The following is a 14,502-nucleotide window of genomic DNA, read 5'->3' as shown; positions in this document are numbered from 1 at the left end:
GTGTCCACTGAACCGAGGATTTTGTGTTTGAAAGGATAGGTCTTGGAGCCCAAAACATGTGCATAGGTACAACATCCAGTAAATCGGGCACAGGGTCCAACAATAGATGGGATCCCCATAGGACTTTCATCCATCGTTTGGTTCACTCTACTGATTGCAAAGCAAAGTAGCCAGGTTTTAGTTATGGACCATTATTTAAATTACCTTGTGGTTGGTTGGACAATTAAAAACCATGCAAGTTCATTATTGTATTGGAGAGATTTTTTCATACTGCCAACAAACATTAATTTAGCAGATCCTTTGAAAGAGAAGGCATGCAATTAAATGTGATCCAGGTTGAAGGCAATCCGTCTCAATCAGTTTGTTTTCCTAAACTGTGTTTGCTGTCAAATGAATGTGTTCAGTCAAAACACAATCATTTCCACAAAGAACATCCAAAGTTCTTTGTTATACAGTACATACACACCAGTCCCATGAGGAAAGAAAGAAAAACGATTTCCTAGAAAATGGATCTGCTCCAGTCTTTATTTCAATATACAGTACAACGTGTGTATCTCTCCCAACGTAAAACACATAATACTGATTTAGAATAGCACCAATTAATCTGTAATAACAAATGGGTAAATAAACATATTTGCATCGTTATGAATAATTTAGTAGTATAACTTATTTTTATGAATGGAGATACGTCATTCAACAAGGCCAACTGTATAGGGAGACATTTACAAAACAAACAATGCATCACAAAATTAAAGTTATGGCAATTGAGGTGTTTGCTAGCCAATTTCACCTTGCTCTGTGATGTTTTACCTTATAGTGGATCAGAGTAGACATATACAAAATGATAACATATACAATACTGGTACGGTTTCATTGATCAATAATAGGCCAAAGTAGATAGAGAGCTAACTTTCGGGTAAGTTGAGGGTAGTGCAAGGCAAGTAAGGGTGTGAATTGAAAGTGAGCAGCAAGAAAACCGTAGCCCATAATACTCATTCTATCATTAAATTGTCATTGCAGATATAGCTATTTTGCGATTTGTAAGTTATGTTGAGAAGTAAATTAAAAAAAAACGCATCACTTTCTAAACCTGGTTTGGTTGCTTCCAATATTCCTTTGAGATAAATTTCACCATCGACCATGTCCATGACATAACCCAAAGCTGCAAACTCAGCAAAGCGAGAGAAAGCATACAAAAATGTGTGTGTGAGGGGGGAATAAATGAGACAAAAGTAAACCTTGACCACGAATGATGTTGGGAAGGGGTTAGTTAATAGATTCTACATGAACTGGGATCAGGGAGCCTTGCAGTTGGTCTCATTGGCCCACCGGAGACGTGAAGGACACATCTCCAGAGAGGTTAAGGCAAAGCCCCCATACCCATGCAGGCTCACTCCAGCCAGCAGGATTCTGGGAAAGAAACGCTTCCAATTTCCGTCCTTAAGAGGACGCATAATAAACCCTGTGTCTCTTCAGGAGCGAGAACCCCCCCTCTGTGAGGCTCCCCAGTCTCTGTTCAGTAAGCCCCAACCTGACACAAAGGAGGAAAACGGTGCTTCGAGAGGTTACCCAAAGGGTAGATAAAAATAAAAGAAGAGAGGAAGCGAAGTGCGCCACACTCACACTTCCAGATTTGAAAAACAATTGCGGCCGCAGAATAACGTGTAACCATCGGCAGAGCAATCCCAACTGTTTTACTCAAATTAGGCCAATGTTCACCGATGCTAAAAGATGAACAGAGGAGGCTTTCCTCATCTATGAGAAACCATCACTCATTTATCTAATCTGATTGGCTGTAGTCTTTTTGAACAAAGTTTTCGGAAATCTATTGCTGCCCATTCAAGACCGGACAGATTCAGTGTGAAACGAGAAACTATAGAATATCTGGATGGTATTACAGGTCTAATTTTAACAAGTTTACGCCTTGTATGTTCAACATATGCTGCGATGATTTGAGCAAGTGGTTCACTTATACCCACCCTTGCGTGACATGCATCTTTGACCTCATTGATACCCATGGTAATAAGGACATGGAAAGACAAACAGGAAAGAATTGAAATTCTGCTGTATTAGGCTATATAGTTAATGATAGTAAATTTTACAATAATTAAAAACGACATAGTTGGCCTGACATCATAACATCGTCATCAATCTTATTTAATTTCTTAATCTTCGTTGAAGATGGACTGCATTATGAATATGCTACTCATATCTTACAAATACCAACTGGTCTTCATGAACGAAAGGTTAGCACTCCAAAGCATGTCATCTTAAATGGACAGAATAACAATGTTAAGAGAAGAACAGACATCAGCACTCAATGCTTTTTTTGGAAAGAGGTTTTGGCTTCACTTCAAACCGGATCAGGCAAGAGATGAAAGGGTGTCCGTGATTCATCCGATAAACCCGAGTTAACTGAACATGTCATTGACTTAAGAACGATAAGGCAAGACTGGTATTCGTGGCGGAACACAAATCTGGGTGTCTGGATTGTCTCATGAGGCTAAGCCCCCCTCTATTATAAAAGTAGAAAACTACTTTGACGAGAGGTTAATACAATCCAAAGCTAGGATCCTCGGATCAGGGGAACATCAGGGTGATGTGGATTAATGGAGTGTCACGGTTTCAGGAGAGTACTGCTTGGAGATCGGTTCAGACTATCGGGATGTATGGGATAATGAAAGAGGAGTGAGGTCCAGAATCTCCACTCAGAGGGGCTGAAAGGATCCCTTTTTCAACTTCATCTTAAACTGTATTGCCCCATATGACCTGGGAACATAACAAAGTGGAAAATAAAACTAAAATGACTATTGACTGATGCATACTCTAATGGAACATTGTAAAAACGTACTCAGCTGCCCTCTCTACCCATCATAATGTTAATATCTAAAACACCAATGGAGCAATTCCAAAAAAAACCCTGATCCTCCCAAAAGAATCATGAAAACTGGACCGGCAGCACGGGCTTCAGCCCTCCCACGTGAGGTTATCATCACCACTAAAAGTAAAAAGTTCTCAATTCATATGAACACACACTCGGTTCATGAATACAGCTGGACTTCAAGCTCTTTGTATTTTCGCTTGTGTGTGTGTGTATGTGTATGTGTGCGCATGTGTTCATGTGTGCATGTGTGTGCGTGTGTGTTTGCGTGTGTTTTAAGTCCCCTTGGTGTTCTTGGTGTGGGGTCTTGACGCCATGCTAGCGTAATAAGCGCACTGGCTGGGGTCGCACTGGCCGGTGGGTCCCGGGGGCCCGGTCTGCCCGTGGGGGCCGGGATTCCCTGGCTCTCCCTGGGTGCCCACTTGTCCCGGGCTTCCGTCTTTACCGTAGCCGGGCAGACCGGCTGGGCCTGGGAGGGGGGGATAGAGACAGCTTTAGCTTCACCAACGCAACCACGCAAGCTCCTAGCGAGATAAGGACGGGGGGCCGTGGAGCCAGAACATACTTCTTGTGCCATCTGATTTTATGGGAGTTTCCAAATGTTAATGTTAATGCAGCTCTCTATTTGCCTTCCATTTACAGCCTCACAGACCTCGCCTCCAGTAGAATCAGGGTGTATGTACCGTGTGTTATCTAATGTCAGCACTTAGCCGATTGCGGACCACGGCATATAATGAGGGCCCGATAAGCGCCAGGGGTTTCCATCTTTGCACTACAAATTGTGTTTGCCTGTCCTTTTGCCCGAGGGCACGTCATTAAGTCGTTTTTCCAGGTGAATACATTTCTGCAAGATAGTAGCTTGTTAGGAACTCGGTGTTACCTATAGGACCGGCAGGTCCTTTCTCTCCTCGCTCCCCGACACCATTCTCTCCCTTTTCTCCTCTGGTTCCTCGTTCACCTGGGTGGGAGAGCAACACGTTGGTCTCTGAGGTATGGTTCACACTGCGTGCCTTAATGCTCGATAAAGCTCATTTATCGCTCAGATCCAATCTTTTGTTCTGATTTTCCTGTTCTGTTGTTCACATTATTGATTAAATGTTGCCAGTGTCAGACTCCAGTATGAACTGCTCACAGTCCAAACTGACCCGGTGTTTAAAAGGACACTAACAAAAACCTCTCACGCATCAGGGTTGGGAGTAAATGTGGAGCCTCTGCAGTCGGTGTGTGTTGATTTGCGTGTGGGTACATAGAGGTGTTGACACGGTATTTTTATCAGCTGATTATTAATTCCTTTTAATTAGGCGGTTCAATTTGTTAACACGTTAGAAAATGTGTAATTTTAACAACACTAAAAGCGAAATTACAATAATCAAATTTTTGATAAACGAATAATGAGGTCCAAAGCACACAAGCGTGATCGTGGCAGAGATGTATTTTTTCTCTTACGCTTTTGCATTTTAGAGGCAGACAAATGGTTTGTGTGCTTTGGGCTGTGCCTACGCCTTCTCTTGTGTTGTTGTATAAGTGTGTTCCCAAGAGCAGTGGGCCCCCCGCTGACAAACCCAAGGCCCACAGAAAGCCCCCGGCTCCAGACAGCGCTGGAGCCGGGGGTGAACCCAAAGGCCTGTCCTGAACGAGCCCCCCTGGCCCTGGGCTGGACGGGCCCCCCTGGCCCTGGGCTGGACGGGCCCCCGGTCTCCCTCACCTTTGGGGCCGTGCGGTCCTCGGAGGCCCTCCCCTCCGTTCTGACCGGGCATCCCCTGCTCCCCCGGTGGGCCCGGGCGACCCGGGGAACCGTCCTTCCCCGGCGTCCCCGGGGTCCCGGGCCGCCCCGCCGTGGTCTTCACGTGGGCCGGCTGGATCTGGGAGATCAGGTAGGCCAGTTTGGCTGCACCCCCACAGACACACGCACGCACGCACGCACGCACGCACACGCACACGCAGACACAGACACAGGCACAGACACAGGCGCACGCACGCACGCACGCACGCACGCACGCACACATGCACACACACACACACATGCACACACACAGACACGCACGCACAAACACACACACACACAGACACACACACGCGCAGACACACACACGCGCAGACACACACACACACACGCACACGAACACGCACACACACACACACACATACACACACACACACACACACACACATGCACACACACAGACACGCACGCACACACAGACACACACGCGCAGACACACACACACGCACGCACACGAACACGCACACACACACACACACATACACACACACATCGTTAAAACATGAATCCCAAAGACATAAACAATGAGGCCTTTCCACAAAATGTGCAAAATCCTGCAAGCAATGATTGTACTAATGCACTCTATTTGTATAGCGCCTTGAGAAAAAAAGGTTTCCCAAGTGCTCAACATGCACGATTAAAACGGTAGAGGTATTCAGCCAAAAAGCAGAACGTGTACAATGACGAAGTCCAACCTAAAACATAGACTCTATTTGTCACGCGGGGAATAAGAACCGAGCGCGGGCCTTACAGTCCAACTGTTTACTGAGCTCTTCCTGGATCAGTCGCCGCATCTGCTCCAGCGACACCGCCTCTCCCTGTGGCAGAGGACACGGTGGCGCCGCCCGTTAGCCATTTGTGTGTTAGAGGGGTAAAGCGCTAAAGTGTTGAAGGTGGTGCTTGTTTGGCACGCGATAATGGCTCCGACACGGGCGGGCGGGTCCATCCCGTGTTGGACCTTGGCCCGCGGAGGCATCACTCACCCTGGGCCCCGGCGTTCCAGGGTTACCGATCGTTCCCTGGGGCCCCGTGGGGCCGATGTCCCCCTGTGGCCCTGACATGCCCATCATCCCGGTGTGGCCCTTCCGTCCCGGGGTTCCGGGGTTGCCAGGAATGCCGGGCTCCCCGTTGTGTCCTTTGTCGCCCTTGTTTCCCGGGTCACCCTTCAGGCGGGGGACAGTGTGCGTTAGTGCTCTGTGCTCACAGGTGAACCACGCTGCTATGGAGCGCTGCGTTCGCTCTTAGGCCCACACCACAAACAGAGTGAGTTCAGCTTCAAAGTAAGAGCGCGTCTCAAAGAAGAAATAGAACCATGTTTTAAAGGGGAGAGGCACACAGAGATTGGACGTAGCAGGCTGTATATTTTTCGCTCGCTTCGTATCGGACTCCAGACAATCTCTCCGCATGTCCGGCCGCGGCCGGGTGCGTGGGGCGTTGCTGCTCACCCTGTCTCCCTTGATGCCGCGGTCCCCCACTCTGCCTGGCATCCCCTGAGAACACACACCCAGGGAGGACAAGGTGTGATGATGGAACAACAGGCCCTTAAATCGTTCAGCACCATCGCTGACATCGAATGACATTGGACGACCCCTACCTGCTTCCCCTCGGGGCCGACCGGGCCGTGTGGACCCTGCAGGTCAAAGGTTAAGTTAGGGAGGATGCTTACATCACGGACACAAGAGAAACAGGGCGGGGCTCCAGTGGGAGACTCCCTCGCCCGCAACATGCGAGGGAAGAGTGAGGAAGAGTGCGGTACTTACCGTGGGGCCTTTGGGGCCGCTGAACCCTGGTAATCCAGGGTTGCCGGGCTCTCCCTTGTTTCCCATAAGACCCTGTGAAAGAGCAGAGACGCAGGCGTTCATAACGCTGCATGTGTGTGTGTGTGTGTGTGTGTGTGTGTGTGTGTGTGTGTGTGTGTGTGTGTGTGCGTGTGTGTGTGTGTGTGTGTGTGGGTGGGCCACCATGAACTTGGGCTCTGATAGCAGCCGGGCGGACTGGACTGGATTAACATTAAGCCGCTGGCCGGTATCAGCGTGTGCCACTTCCGCGGATCAAAATCTCACAGAAGAATCTTGCGGCTGGGCGGGACCAGCTGCAACCGATTAATATTCATATCAACACGGGATCTCGGCCGGGCTGGGGGGGCGGGGTGCCAGCCACAGGGTGATGGAATTTCCCATCAAAAAGGCTTTCCGGTCATAAAACCTGGGTTTGATTGGGAGTTGTTCTAACGTTATGTTCAGTTTCTCATTAAAGATTTTTTTTTTTGTTTATTGAAGCTGCAGTAGGTAACATTGTTTTGGTTCCATTTTATTGGGATTTGATCTCATTACGGAACATTCCTAATAAAAGGGTTCTGAGTGGACCTTAGGGAAATTTAGCTTGGGTTTGGTAACTGGTACTGAATGAACGTATGACTCTCTCCAATCACATGCAAGCGGGAGGACAGATGAAGTGTTCTTTTAAGGCATAACCTGAAAGCGTTGCTGACCTCATTTTTAACATAGGTGGTAACCAACCATTGTCCATTCCCAAAGACAGGAAAATGATGAAATGTATCTCATAATTTGGTGAGTCGTTACTCCCATTGAGGAGTGCTGAGTTGAGTTTGGTATAAAACTAAACAAGCATTGCCATTTAGATCATATTTATATTCACACTTGCTGGTCAATAGTACTCTTGTAACTTTAAAATAATTTGGTAGACTGGATAATACACTATATGAAACCAAAGAGACAGCACCATCTATAGGACAACAACGATATTGCAAGTGTTTATTTAATTTGCGGTGTAGAAAGATGAGGACTATTTGTGGGCCAATAGGATGAATGGATGGAAAAGGTTCATCTAAGATCTCTCAGACACTCACACCACAGCCTTCCTCATGTCATCTATGTACTGGACTTTTCCAGCAGGGCTAACTTTTCCAAAGATACACATCTTATCAGAAATTGGCTGACACAGCACAAAGCAGAATATCTCATTAAATCTGATGTTAAGACCTCAATTAAATGTGTGATGAGGTCTTATAATTGAACTGTTTGACGAAAAATACAATAAAATGACCCAATTTCACATCTCATTTCACATCTCAATCTACCTGGCTGGCATTTTCTACTCACACTTGATTAATATGGATGGGGTATCATAGGACAATGGGCCAAAGGTTTGACTTTTTCTAAAAGATCTCTCGGCTCGATCTGCCTCAACTCCTACTTCAGAACACAAGAACAAAACTAAGTTTGGTTCAGCAGTGGTCATGTACCACAAAAGACATCAAGAATTGTGAAGTTGGACACAACATGAGTATTTTTGTATATATTATGTGTATACAAAAAAAAAAATATATATATATATATATATATACAGGGTGCGATTTGTGAAAAAACCAGAGGGGGGGATAATTTTGAGAAACATTTTAAAATGTTTCAAAATGAAGACGGACCCTGTGTATTTTGGTTGTTAATTATTACGATGTAATGGTGAAAATACTTTGGGTGGGGGGGATAATTTTTATCCCCACCGAGGATAAAAATAATTCAGCAGAGGGTAGGACGTGTAAACCAGAGGGGGGGATAATCCCCACCATCCCCACCGGCAAATCGCACCCTGTATATATATATATATATATATATATATCCACTTTTATATATCATTTGCTTCCTGTCTGTCCTAGTGCAACACATCCTTGCCCTTTTCATCTCCGAAACCAACAATATTCCATGCAACTGATAATCCCACGCACTTTCCAATCTTTTACAGAATCACATTGTGTGATCGCGGAATTTAGAGACTCTGAGGAGGGATTGCAACTGCACTCCAAAAGAATCAAGGCATGGGGTCGGGTCCATTATAACTACGTAATGATCTATGTGGGGATCAGTATTTACTTACATACTTATTTTCCCTGAGTTATTGAAACGATACATTCACCTTGCAAATAACATGAATCAAAGCCTCGTTCAGTAGGACAGAATCACTGAGAGTCATCGTTGAGGAACTGTTAGGGCATGGGGGTGTTTGGACATTTGGTCCATCTCTGTTATTGCTAAGCTGCCACGTTGGGGACTCGGCAGTCTTGCATTACTCGTTAGTGCTGGCAACAGAATACTCACCGGAGTACCGGCGGCTCCTGGTTTTCCTGAGGGCCCCGGTTCACCTGGTTTGCCCTGCAGTGTGTGAGAGGAGACAGCAGAGGAACAGATAAGAAAGAGGGCCATGGCCCAAAGCAATGTGTGTGTGTGTGTGTGTGTGTGTGTGTGTGTGCGTGATATCTCTGATTGTGTGTGTGTGTGTGTGTGTGTGTGTGTGTGTGTGTGTGTGTGTGTGTGTGTGTGTGTGTGTGTGTGTGTGTGTGTGTGTGTGTGTGTGACTCACTGATTCCCCCCTTTGCCCCATCAGCCCGTCTCCACCTGGGGTGCCCGTGGCTCCCTTTAAGAAAAACAAATGAGAAACAGGTATATGAACCAACAACAGACTCAACCGATGGTCAACCAATGGTCTTCAAGGGCCTGGCTACTGAGTGTCTCCGGACTGGGACTGGTTGTACTTACATCTGTTCCAGGTTTCCCCTCCCGTCCAGGCAATCCCGATTTTCCATCTTCCCCCTTGTTTTCCACACATGGAAACGAGGAGTAACCCAACACAACTGATTATCCATTCACACCCACCTGTGTCTGTGAGTTATTGTACGAGGTCATTGTTTCTCCTTCCTACGGGTCCAATCCTCGTCACAGTAAATATTAATGTGATGCAACTGATATCAATCAACCTTCATTCTGACCTGAACGTGTGTGTGTGTGTGTGTGTGTGCGATATCTCTGATTGTGTGTGTGTGTGTGTGTGTGTGTGTGTGATATGTCTGCTTGTCTGTGTGTGTGTGTGTGTGTGTGATCTCTCTAATTGTGTGTGCGTGCGTGTGTGTGTGTGTGTATGCGTGATCTCTCCGATTGTGTGTGTGTGTGTGTGTGTGTGTGTGTGTGTGTATTTGTGTGTGTGTGTGTGTATGTGTGTGCCTGCGTGTCCGTGCTGTCTGGGAGTGTGTGCCGACAGGCGGGGGGCGGGTGGCGCCGCAGGGCAGCCTGCCTCGCCTTCACCCAATCGGGAGGGGGGGCGGCGGTCGTAATGAGCCGTGCTATTGGTCACGGCAGACTGCTGGTAGACACTACCTGGGGCTGAGAGCCGGCTGAACCAGACACAGAGGACGGGGCCACGCCGAGCGCCGGAGGAACGGGCGACTTCTCTGACATTTAGCATCGGGGGGAGGAGGATGTCGCCGCCTCGACATTCTGTGGGGGGGGGGGGGGGGCTGTGGGCAGCGTGACCCAGGTGTTGCGGTAATGAGCTGCTAATTGAGGCTGATTAACAAACTGACCTTGGATCCCGAGGGTCCGGGTTCGCCTCGGTGGCCTTTAAAACCCTGCAGAGGAAAACAGAAGGGCGGAGGAAAAGTACAAAATCAACTCCCAGGCTTTGGAATCGGGCCGATTTGTCCTACAGTGTGTAATTAAAGCCGGTAATGGCTGGCTGGGCCGAACCGGATGTTGTGTGTGTTTGTGGTTGTCAAACGAAGTGAACCTGCTGCTGCAATAAAGCAGTCTCTGACACTAGGATCGCTATGCCTGCAACTGCTTTCATAAGACATTGTGTGAACAATTGTAGATGGAATGTGTTGGATTGAGTCTTCCGTATCAGTCACCATCCCTCTCCACAGAGAAGGATGAAGATTACCTCACTGACCCACCGCCATTTAATAAATGCCTTTATTATACGGACCATAGTAAGACTGTGGTTGATGTTGGTGAACTCTGCATCACCTTGCGAGGCAGACATTTGGGATTGCAAGAAAGTCTGAACTCATTTTGATAGTAAAAAACGGATGCGGTCGGTCAATCACGTACAGGCATTCCTCTGAGTCCTGTGTTGCCCGCTGGTCCTGGATCGCCCTGCTTGCCCTGAAAACACACATGATTACGTATACACATGCTGTGCGACGTGGTCCACCTTAATGCTAACAATATCCTACAATATATATATTACAGCTGTGTTGTGATGCCGTGGTAACAGCTGGTACTTACAGGCTCGCCGGGTTCACCGGATCGGCCATCTTTCCCTGTTTTGCCGGACTGGCCCTGCACAACAACACACACACACACAACCACACACACACACACACACACACACACACACACACACACACACACACACACACACGATAGCATTTAGCATTTTCTCTGCTTCAATCATCAAATCTGAAGGTGTTGTACAAAATGTTTCTATACATTTGTAGTAGTTTGGTGTGCTCTAGTAAATGTGAAGTAGTTTGGTGTTCACTAGTTAAAGTGAAGGAATTTGGTGTTCACTAGTAAAAGTGTATTTCCTACCATCATCCCAGGAAGACCAGGTGGACCCTGGATACCCTTGAGTCCCTCTTTACCCTAGCAACAAAAAAGAGACAGACAGACAGACAAACAACAACAAAAAAAGAGGTCACCGCTAAGCCATGACTAATGACTACTAGCACTGAGACGTAATGACCTTCAGGTGTGCTACAGGAATGACACATTGGGAATAATAATATCTTGGTTGAATATAAAATGCAGAGTGGAGACTGACCTTTTCTCCTGGGGCCCCTGGGGGGCCCAATGGACCAGGCGGCCCGTCGTTACCCTGAGGCAACGAGAAACAGAAAGTGTAAGCGTTGTGGGACAGCAGATGATTGATGTTGAGGAATCCCACTAAGAACAGGAGCACACTAAGGTGCCGATTCACAAAAACCTTTTCAGCTGTGGCACTGGACTACCTTGAAAAAATCAGTGCGCTGCACCTGTTTAATGTCGCTTGGCAACCTTTGAATGAATCTTCATCTAAACCTACGATGAATTTGGCCGCCTTTTTCTTCAGCTTGCATATTTTTGACTTATTTTGGCGTTAGCTCAGCAAGCAGATACCTTCTCTCCAATTCCAATTCCGAAATAGCCAGCTGTTCAAAAGCGGTGGGTGTGACGTGGCCTGACTTTGGTCGAGGTTCCTGAATGACGCCAGGCACAGACGGAGCGAGTTCGAAACCTTAGTAGCAACAACCAGTGTTCCTAAGTTCGAGTTAAGTTCAAGTTAAAGAGGCAAAACAATGTATCACTATGTTATTCAATTCCCTTGGGATTATTTTGGATCATGAGTCAGCGAGCCAGCGAGTGTCGTCCCTGGTTCCCAGGGAAAGGATTGTGTGATACCATCCCGATGCCCCGTGCCTCCCGTTAGAACGAGTCTGAAGCGTTACGTACAGCACTGCCTGGAAGACCAGCGGCCCCCTGGTGGCCAGGAGGCCCGGGGTGTCCCTGTGAAGACAGACCAAGGAACCACCTTTAACTGAACTGCTGTATGTATCCCGTTAAAGTGGAGAAAGCGATGACTCCAGAGGTTCACTGGTATATTAACAGACAAGAATGAATCAGCCCATTGGCTGGTTTTGTGCCTACCTTCTCCCCCTTATCTCCGTTGGTCCCGGCGGGTCCGCGGTCTCCTTTGGTTCCCTGCAGTTTGTTCAGGGCGGAACGGGTTCACAGAAAACACATTTTAGAGCCGATCCTTGACAGAGAACTATTTTGAGATGTGCTACCGTGGGCTTCGGCGGGGTGAGAGCCACGGGGTCTCTCCCTGGGGGCCCCATAAGGATGCTCCACTTGCCTTGGTCCCGTCGGCCCCCGAGGGCCCCGCGGGCCCCGTCGGCCCCACCTGGCCCTGGGGAAACACAACAAAACAATGGTCTCTATCCAGGCCGGCGGATCAGGAGCACCTCTACAAGACCCTAATCACCCCCCCCCCCCCGACACACACACACACACTGCCCGCTACAACACACACACAGCTTCAGTCCATAACCAATTTCATGCCTGGGGCTGATGGATGATAAAAGGCTAGCGTAGAAACATGCCTTACACACATGATAACGAGAGAGAGAGAGAGAGAGAGAGAGAGAGAGAGAGAGAGAGAGAGAGAGAGAGAGAGAGAGAGGGAGAGAGAGAGAGAAAGACAGAGAGAGATGGAGAGAGAGAGATAGAGACAGAGAGAGAGAGAGAGAGAGAGAGAGAGAGAGAGAGAGAGAGAGAGAGAGAGGCAGAGGCATACTATAATAAATAATAGTGCATGGAGGGGTAACAAATCAAACTTTATTCATTGAGTTATTTTGGTACAGAACAGCGATATAAAGTGTGAAACGAGTGACGCATCCCCGCGAGAACAACAAACTGTTTGGAATAAGCAAACATCGCGGAGACACGACAAAGTGCTTAGTGAGGGAGACCAACCGCGATGACATTAAAGGGTCGTGCTACTCACTGGGTAGCCATCTTCACCGTTCTTCCCGGGAAGGCCGTTGTGTCCCTTCTCTCCCGGAATGCCAGGCAGGCCGGGGGTTCCGGGCGGGCCGGCGGGACAGTCCGAGCACACGCTCTGGAGGACAAGGGTGGACATGTGTTTGTTTGTGTGCGTGTGTGGGGGCTGATGTTTGTGTGTTTGTGTGTGTGTGTGTGTGGGGGGGGAGGTTGATGTGTGTATGTTTGAGGGTTGATGTGTGCGTGTAGTTGTTGATGTGTGTGTGTGTGTGTGTGTGTGTGTGTAGTTGTTGATGTGTGTGTGTGTTTGTTTGTGTGTGTGTGTGTGTGTGTGTGTGTGTGTGTGTGTGTGTGTGTGTGTGTGTGTGTGTGTGTGTGTGTGTGTGTGTGTGCGCTGATGCGTTACCTTAAGATCCAGCTCAGAGAGATCTGCAGCCTTCCCCTGTGAGACAATAAACACACTTGGTTAATAACACATCAATCAGAAGCAAACTGTAATTTATGTGTGTACTTAATGTGTAGGGTATGGATAGCTTATGCTGTTGATCGCTAGTGGTAAACTCATGAATAAGTTGTGCTTTTAGTACACATTACAATTTGGATGCGTGTTTTTTACTGGATTCCATATGATTATATTCTGCAGCCAGGTGTCTATCAGCCACTCGGGATACTTACAGGTACACCGGCGTCCCCTTTCTCTCCAGGTCTTCCAGGTACACCCTGCATTTCAGAAGGAGGCCGCAGAGGGGAAAATCAGTACAGATGGCTAAGTTGATAAAGTTTGCATCAGTAAGCTCGTCATATGGAGGTAGCATTGGGGGTTAGCGTCGCCATATTGTGCAATGAGCAATAGAAAGCATTTGTAACTGTCACGGTGTACGAGGGCGGGACTTGAATGGCTGCCTTCCACCAGTCTATGCTTAAAACTCACTTATATTTCAACCCATAATAGTTTTTAAGGAAATGTACGTGTCCACCAGGACCTGGCAGAATTTATATTAAGATTAACCAGCTGAGATCCTGACAGAATGATGTCTGAATGGATCACCTTCGTATTACGGAGAAACAATCAACATTTCCTCCCATGGACTCAGAGAATGGAGACAGATCACTGTGGCGCCCTCTACTGCGAGCCCCCCAGAGGTCATGAGAGGAACTACACACTAGTGCCTTTGCCTGAGCCCCCCAGAGGTCATGAGAGGAACTACACACTAGTGCCTTTGCCTGAGCCCCCCAGAGGTCATGAGAGGAACTACACACTAGTGCCTTCGCCTGAGCCCCCCAGAGGTCATGAGAGGAACTACACACTAGTGCCTTTGCCTGAGCCCCCCAGAGGTCATGAGAGGAACTACACACTAGTGCCTTGGCTTGAGCCCCCCAGAGGTCATGAGAGGAACTACACACTAGTGCCTTGGCTTGAGCCCCCCCAGAGGTCATGAGAGGAACTACACACTAGTGCCTGGGCCTGAGCCTCCCAGACAGACATGGCTGTGTTAACTAGTGAT

General features: G+C 47.8%; 1 protein-coding gene across 2 annotated transcripts in view; it reads right to left on the bottom strand.

The window, feature by feature from the left end:
* Window positions 1-495: 495 nt before the first annotated feature.
* The window catches only part of col22a1 (collagen, type XXII, alpha 1), a 48,036-nt gene continuing 34,029 nt past the window's right edge, over window positions 496-14,502 (bottom strand). For both annotated transcript variants that reach the window (XM_079749910.1, XM_079749911.1), the window contains 22 exons: window positions 13,673-13,717; window positions 13,404-13,439; window positions 13,002-13,115; window positions 12,351-12,404; window positions 12,143-12,196; window positions 11,948-12,001; window positions 11,280-11,333; window positions 11,048-11,101; window positions 10,742-10,795; window positions 10,565-10,618; window positions 10,039-10,083; window positions 9,218-9,271; window positions 9,042-9,095; window positions 8,780-8,833; window positions 6,425-6,496; window positions 6,259-6,294; window positions 6,110-6,154; window positions 5,648-5,827; window positions 5,416-5,482; window positions 4,587-4,769; window positions 3,762-3,839; window positions 496-3,350 (listed from right to left, as the gene is read on the bottom strand). In XM_079749910.1, coding sequence (XP_079606036.1) covers window positions 3,157-3,350; window positions 3,762-3,839; window positions 4,587-4,769; window positions 5,416-5,482; window positions 5,648-5,827; window positions 6,110-6,154; window positions 6,259-6,294; window positions 6,425-6,496; window positions 8,780-8,833; window positions 9,042-9,095; window positions 9,218-9,271; window positions 10,039-10,083; window positions 10,565-10,618; window positions 10,742-10,795; window positions 11,048-11,101; window positions 11,280-11,333; window positions 11,948-12,001; window positions 12,143-12,196; window positions 12,351-12,404; window positions 13,002-13,115; window positions 13,404-13,439; window positions 13,673-13,717 — 1,635 coding nt within the window. In that variant the 3' untranslated portion in view covers window positions 496-3,156. The remainder of the gene's footprint in view (window positions 3,351-3,761; window positions 3,840-4,586; window positions 4,770-5,415; window positions 5,483-5,647; window positions 5,828-6,109; window positions 6,155-6,258; window positions 6,295-6,424; window positions 6,497-8,779; window positions 8,834-9,041; window positions 9,096-9,217; window positions 9,272-10,038; window positions 10,084-10,564; window positions 10,619-10,741; window positions 10,796-11,047; window positions 11,102-11,279; window positions 11,334-11,947; window positions 12,002-12,142; window positions 12,197-12,350; window positions 12,405-13,001; window positions 13,116-13,403; window positions 13,440-13,672; window positions 13,718-14,502) is intronic.

Source organism: Pollachius pollachius, assembly GCF_949987615.1.
Source record: "Pollachius pollachius genome assembly, chromosome: 13".
Taxonomy (NCBI): Eukaryota; Metazoa; Chordata; class Actinopteri; order Gadiformes; family Gadidae; genus Pollachius; species Pollachius pollachius.
This window is presented reverse-complemented; position numbering and strand designations above follow the sequence as displayed.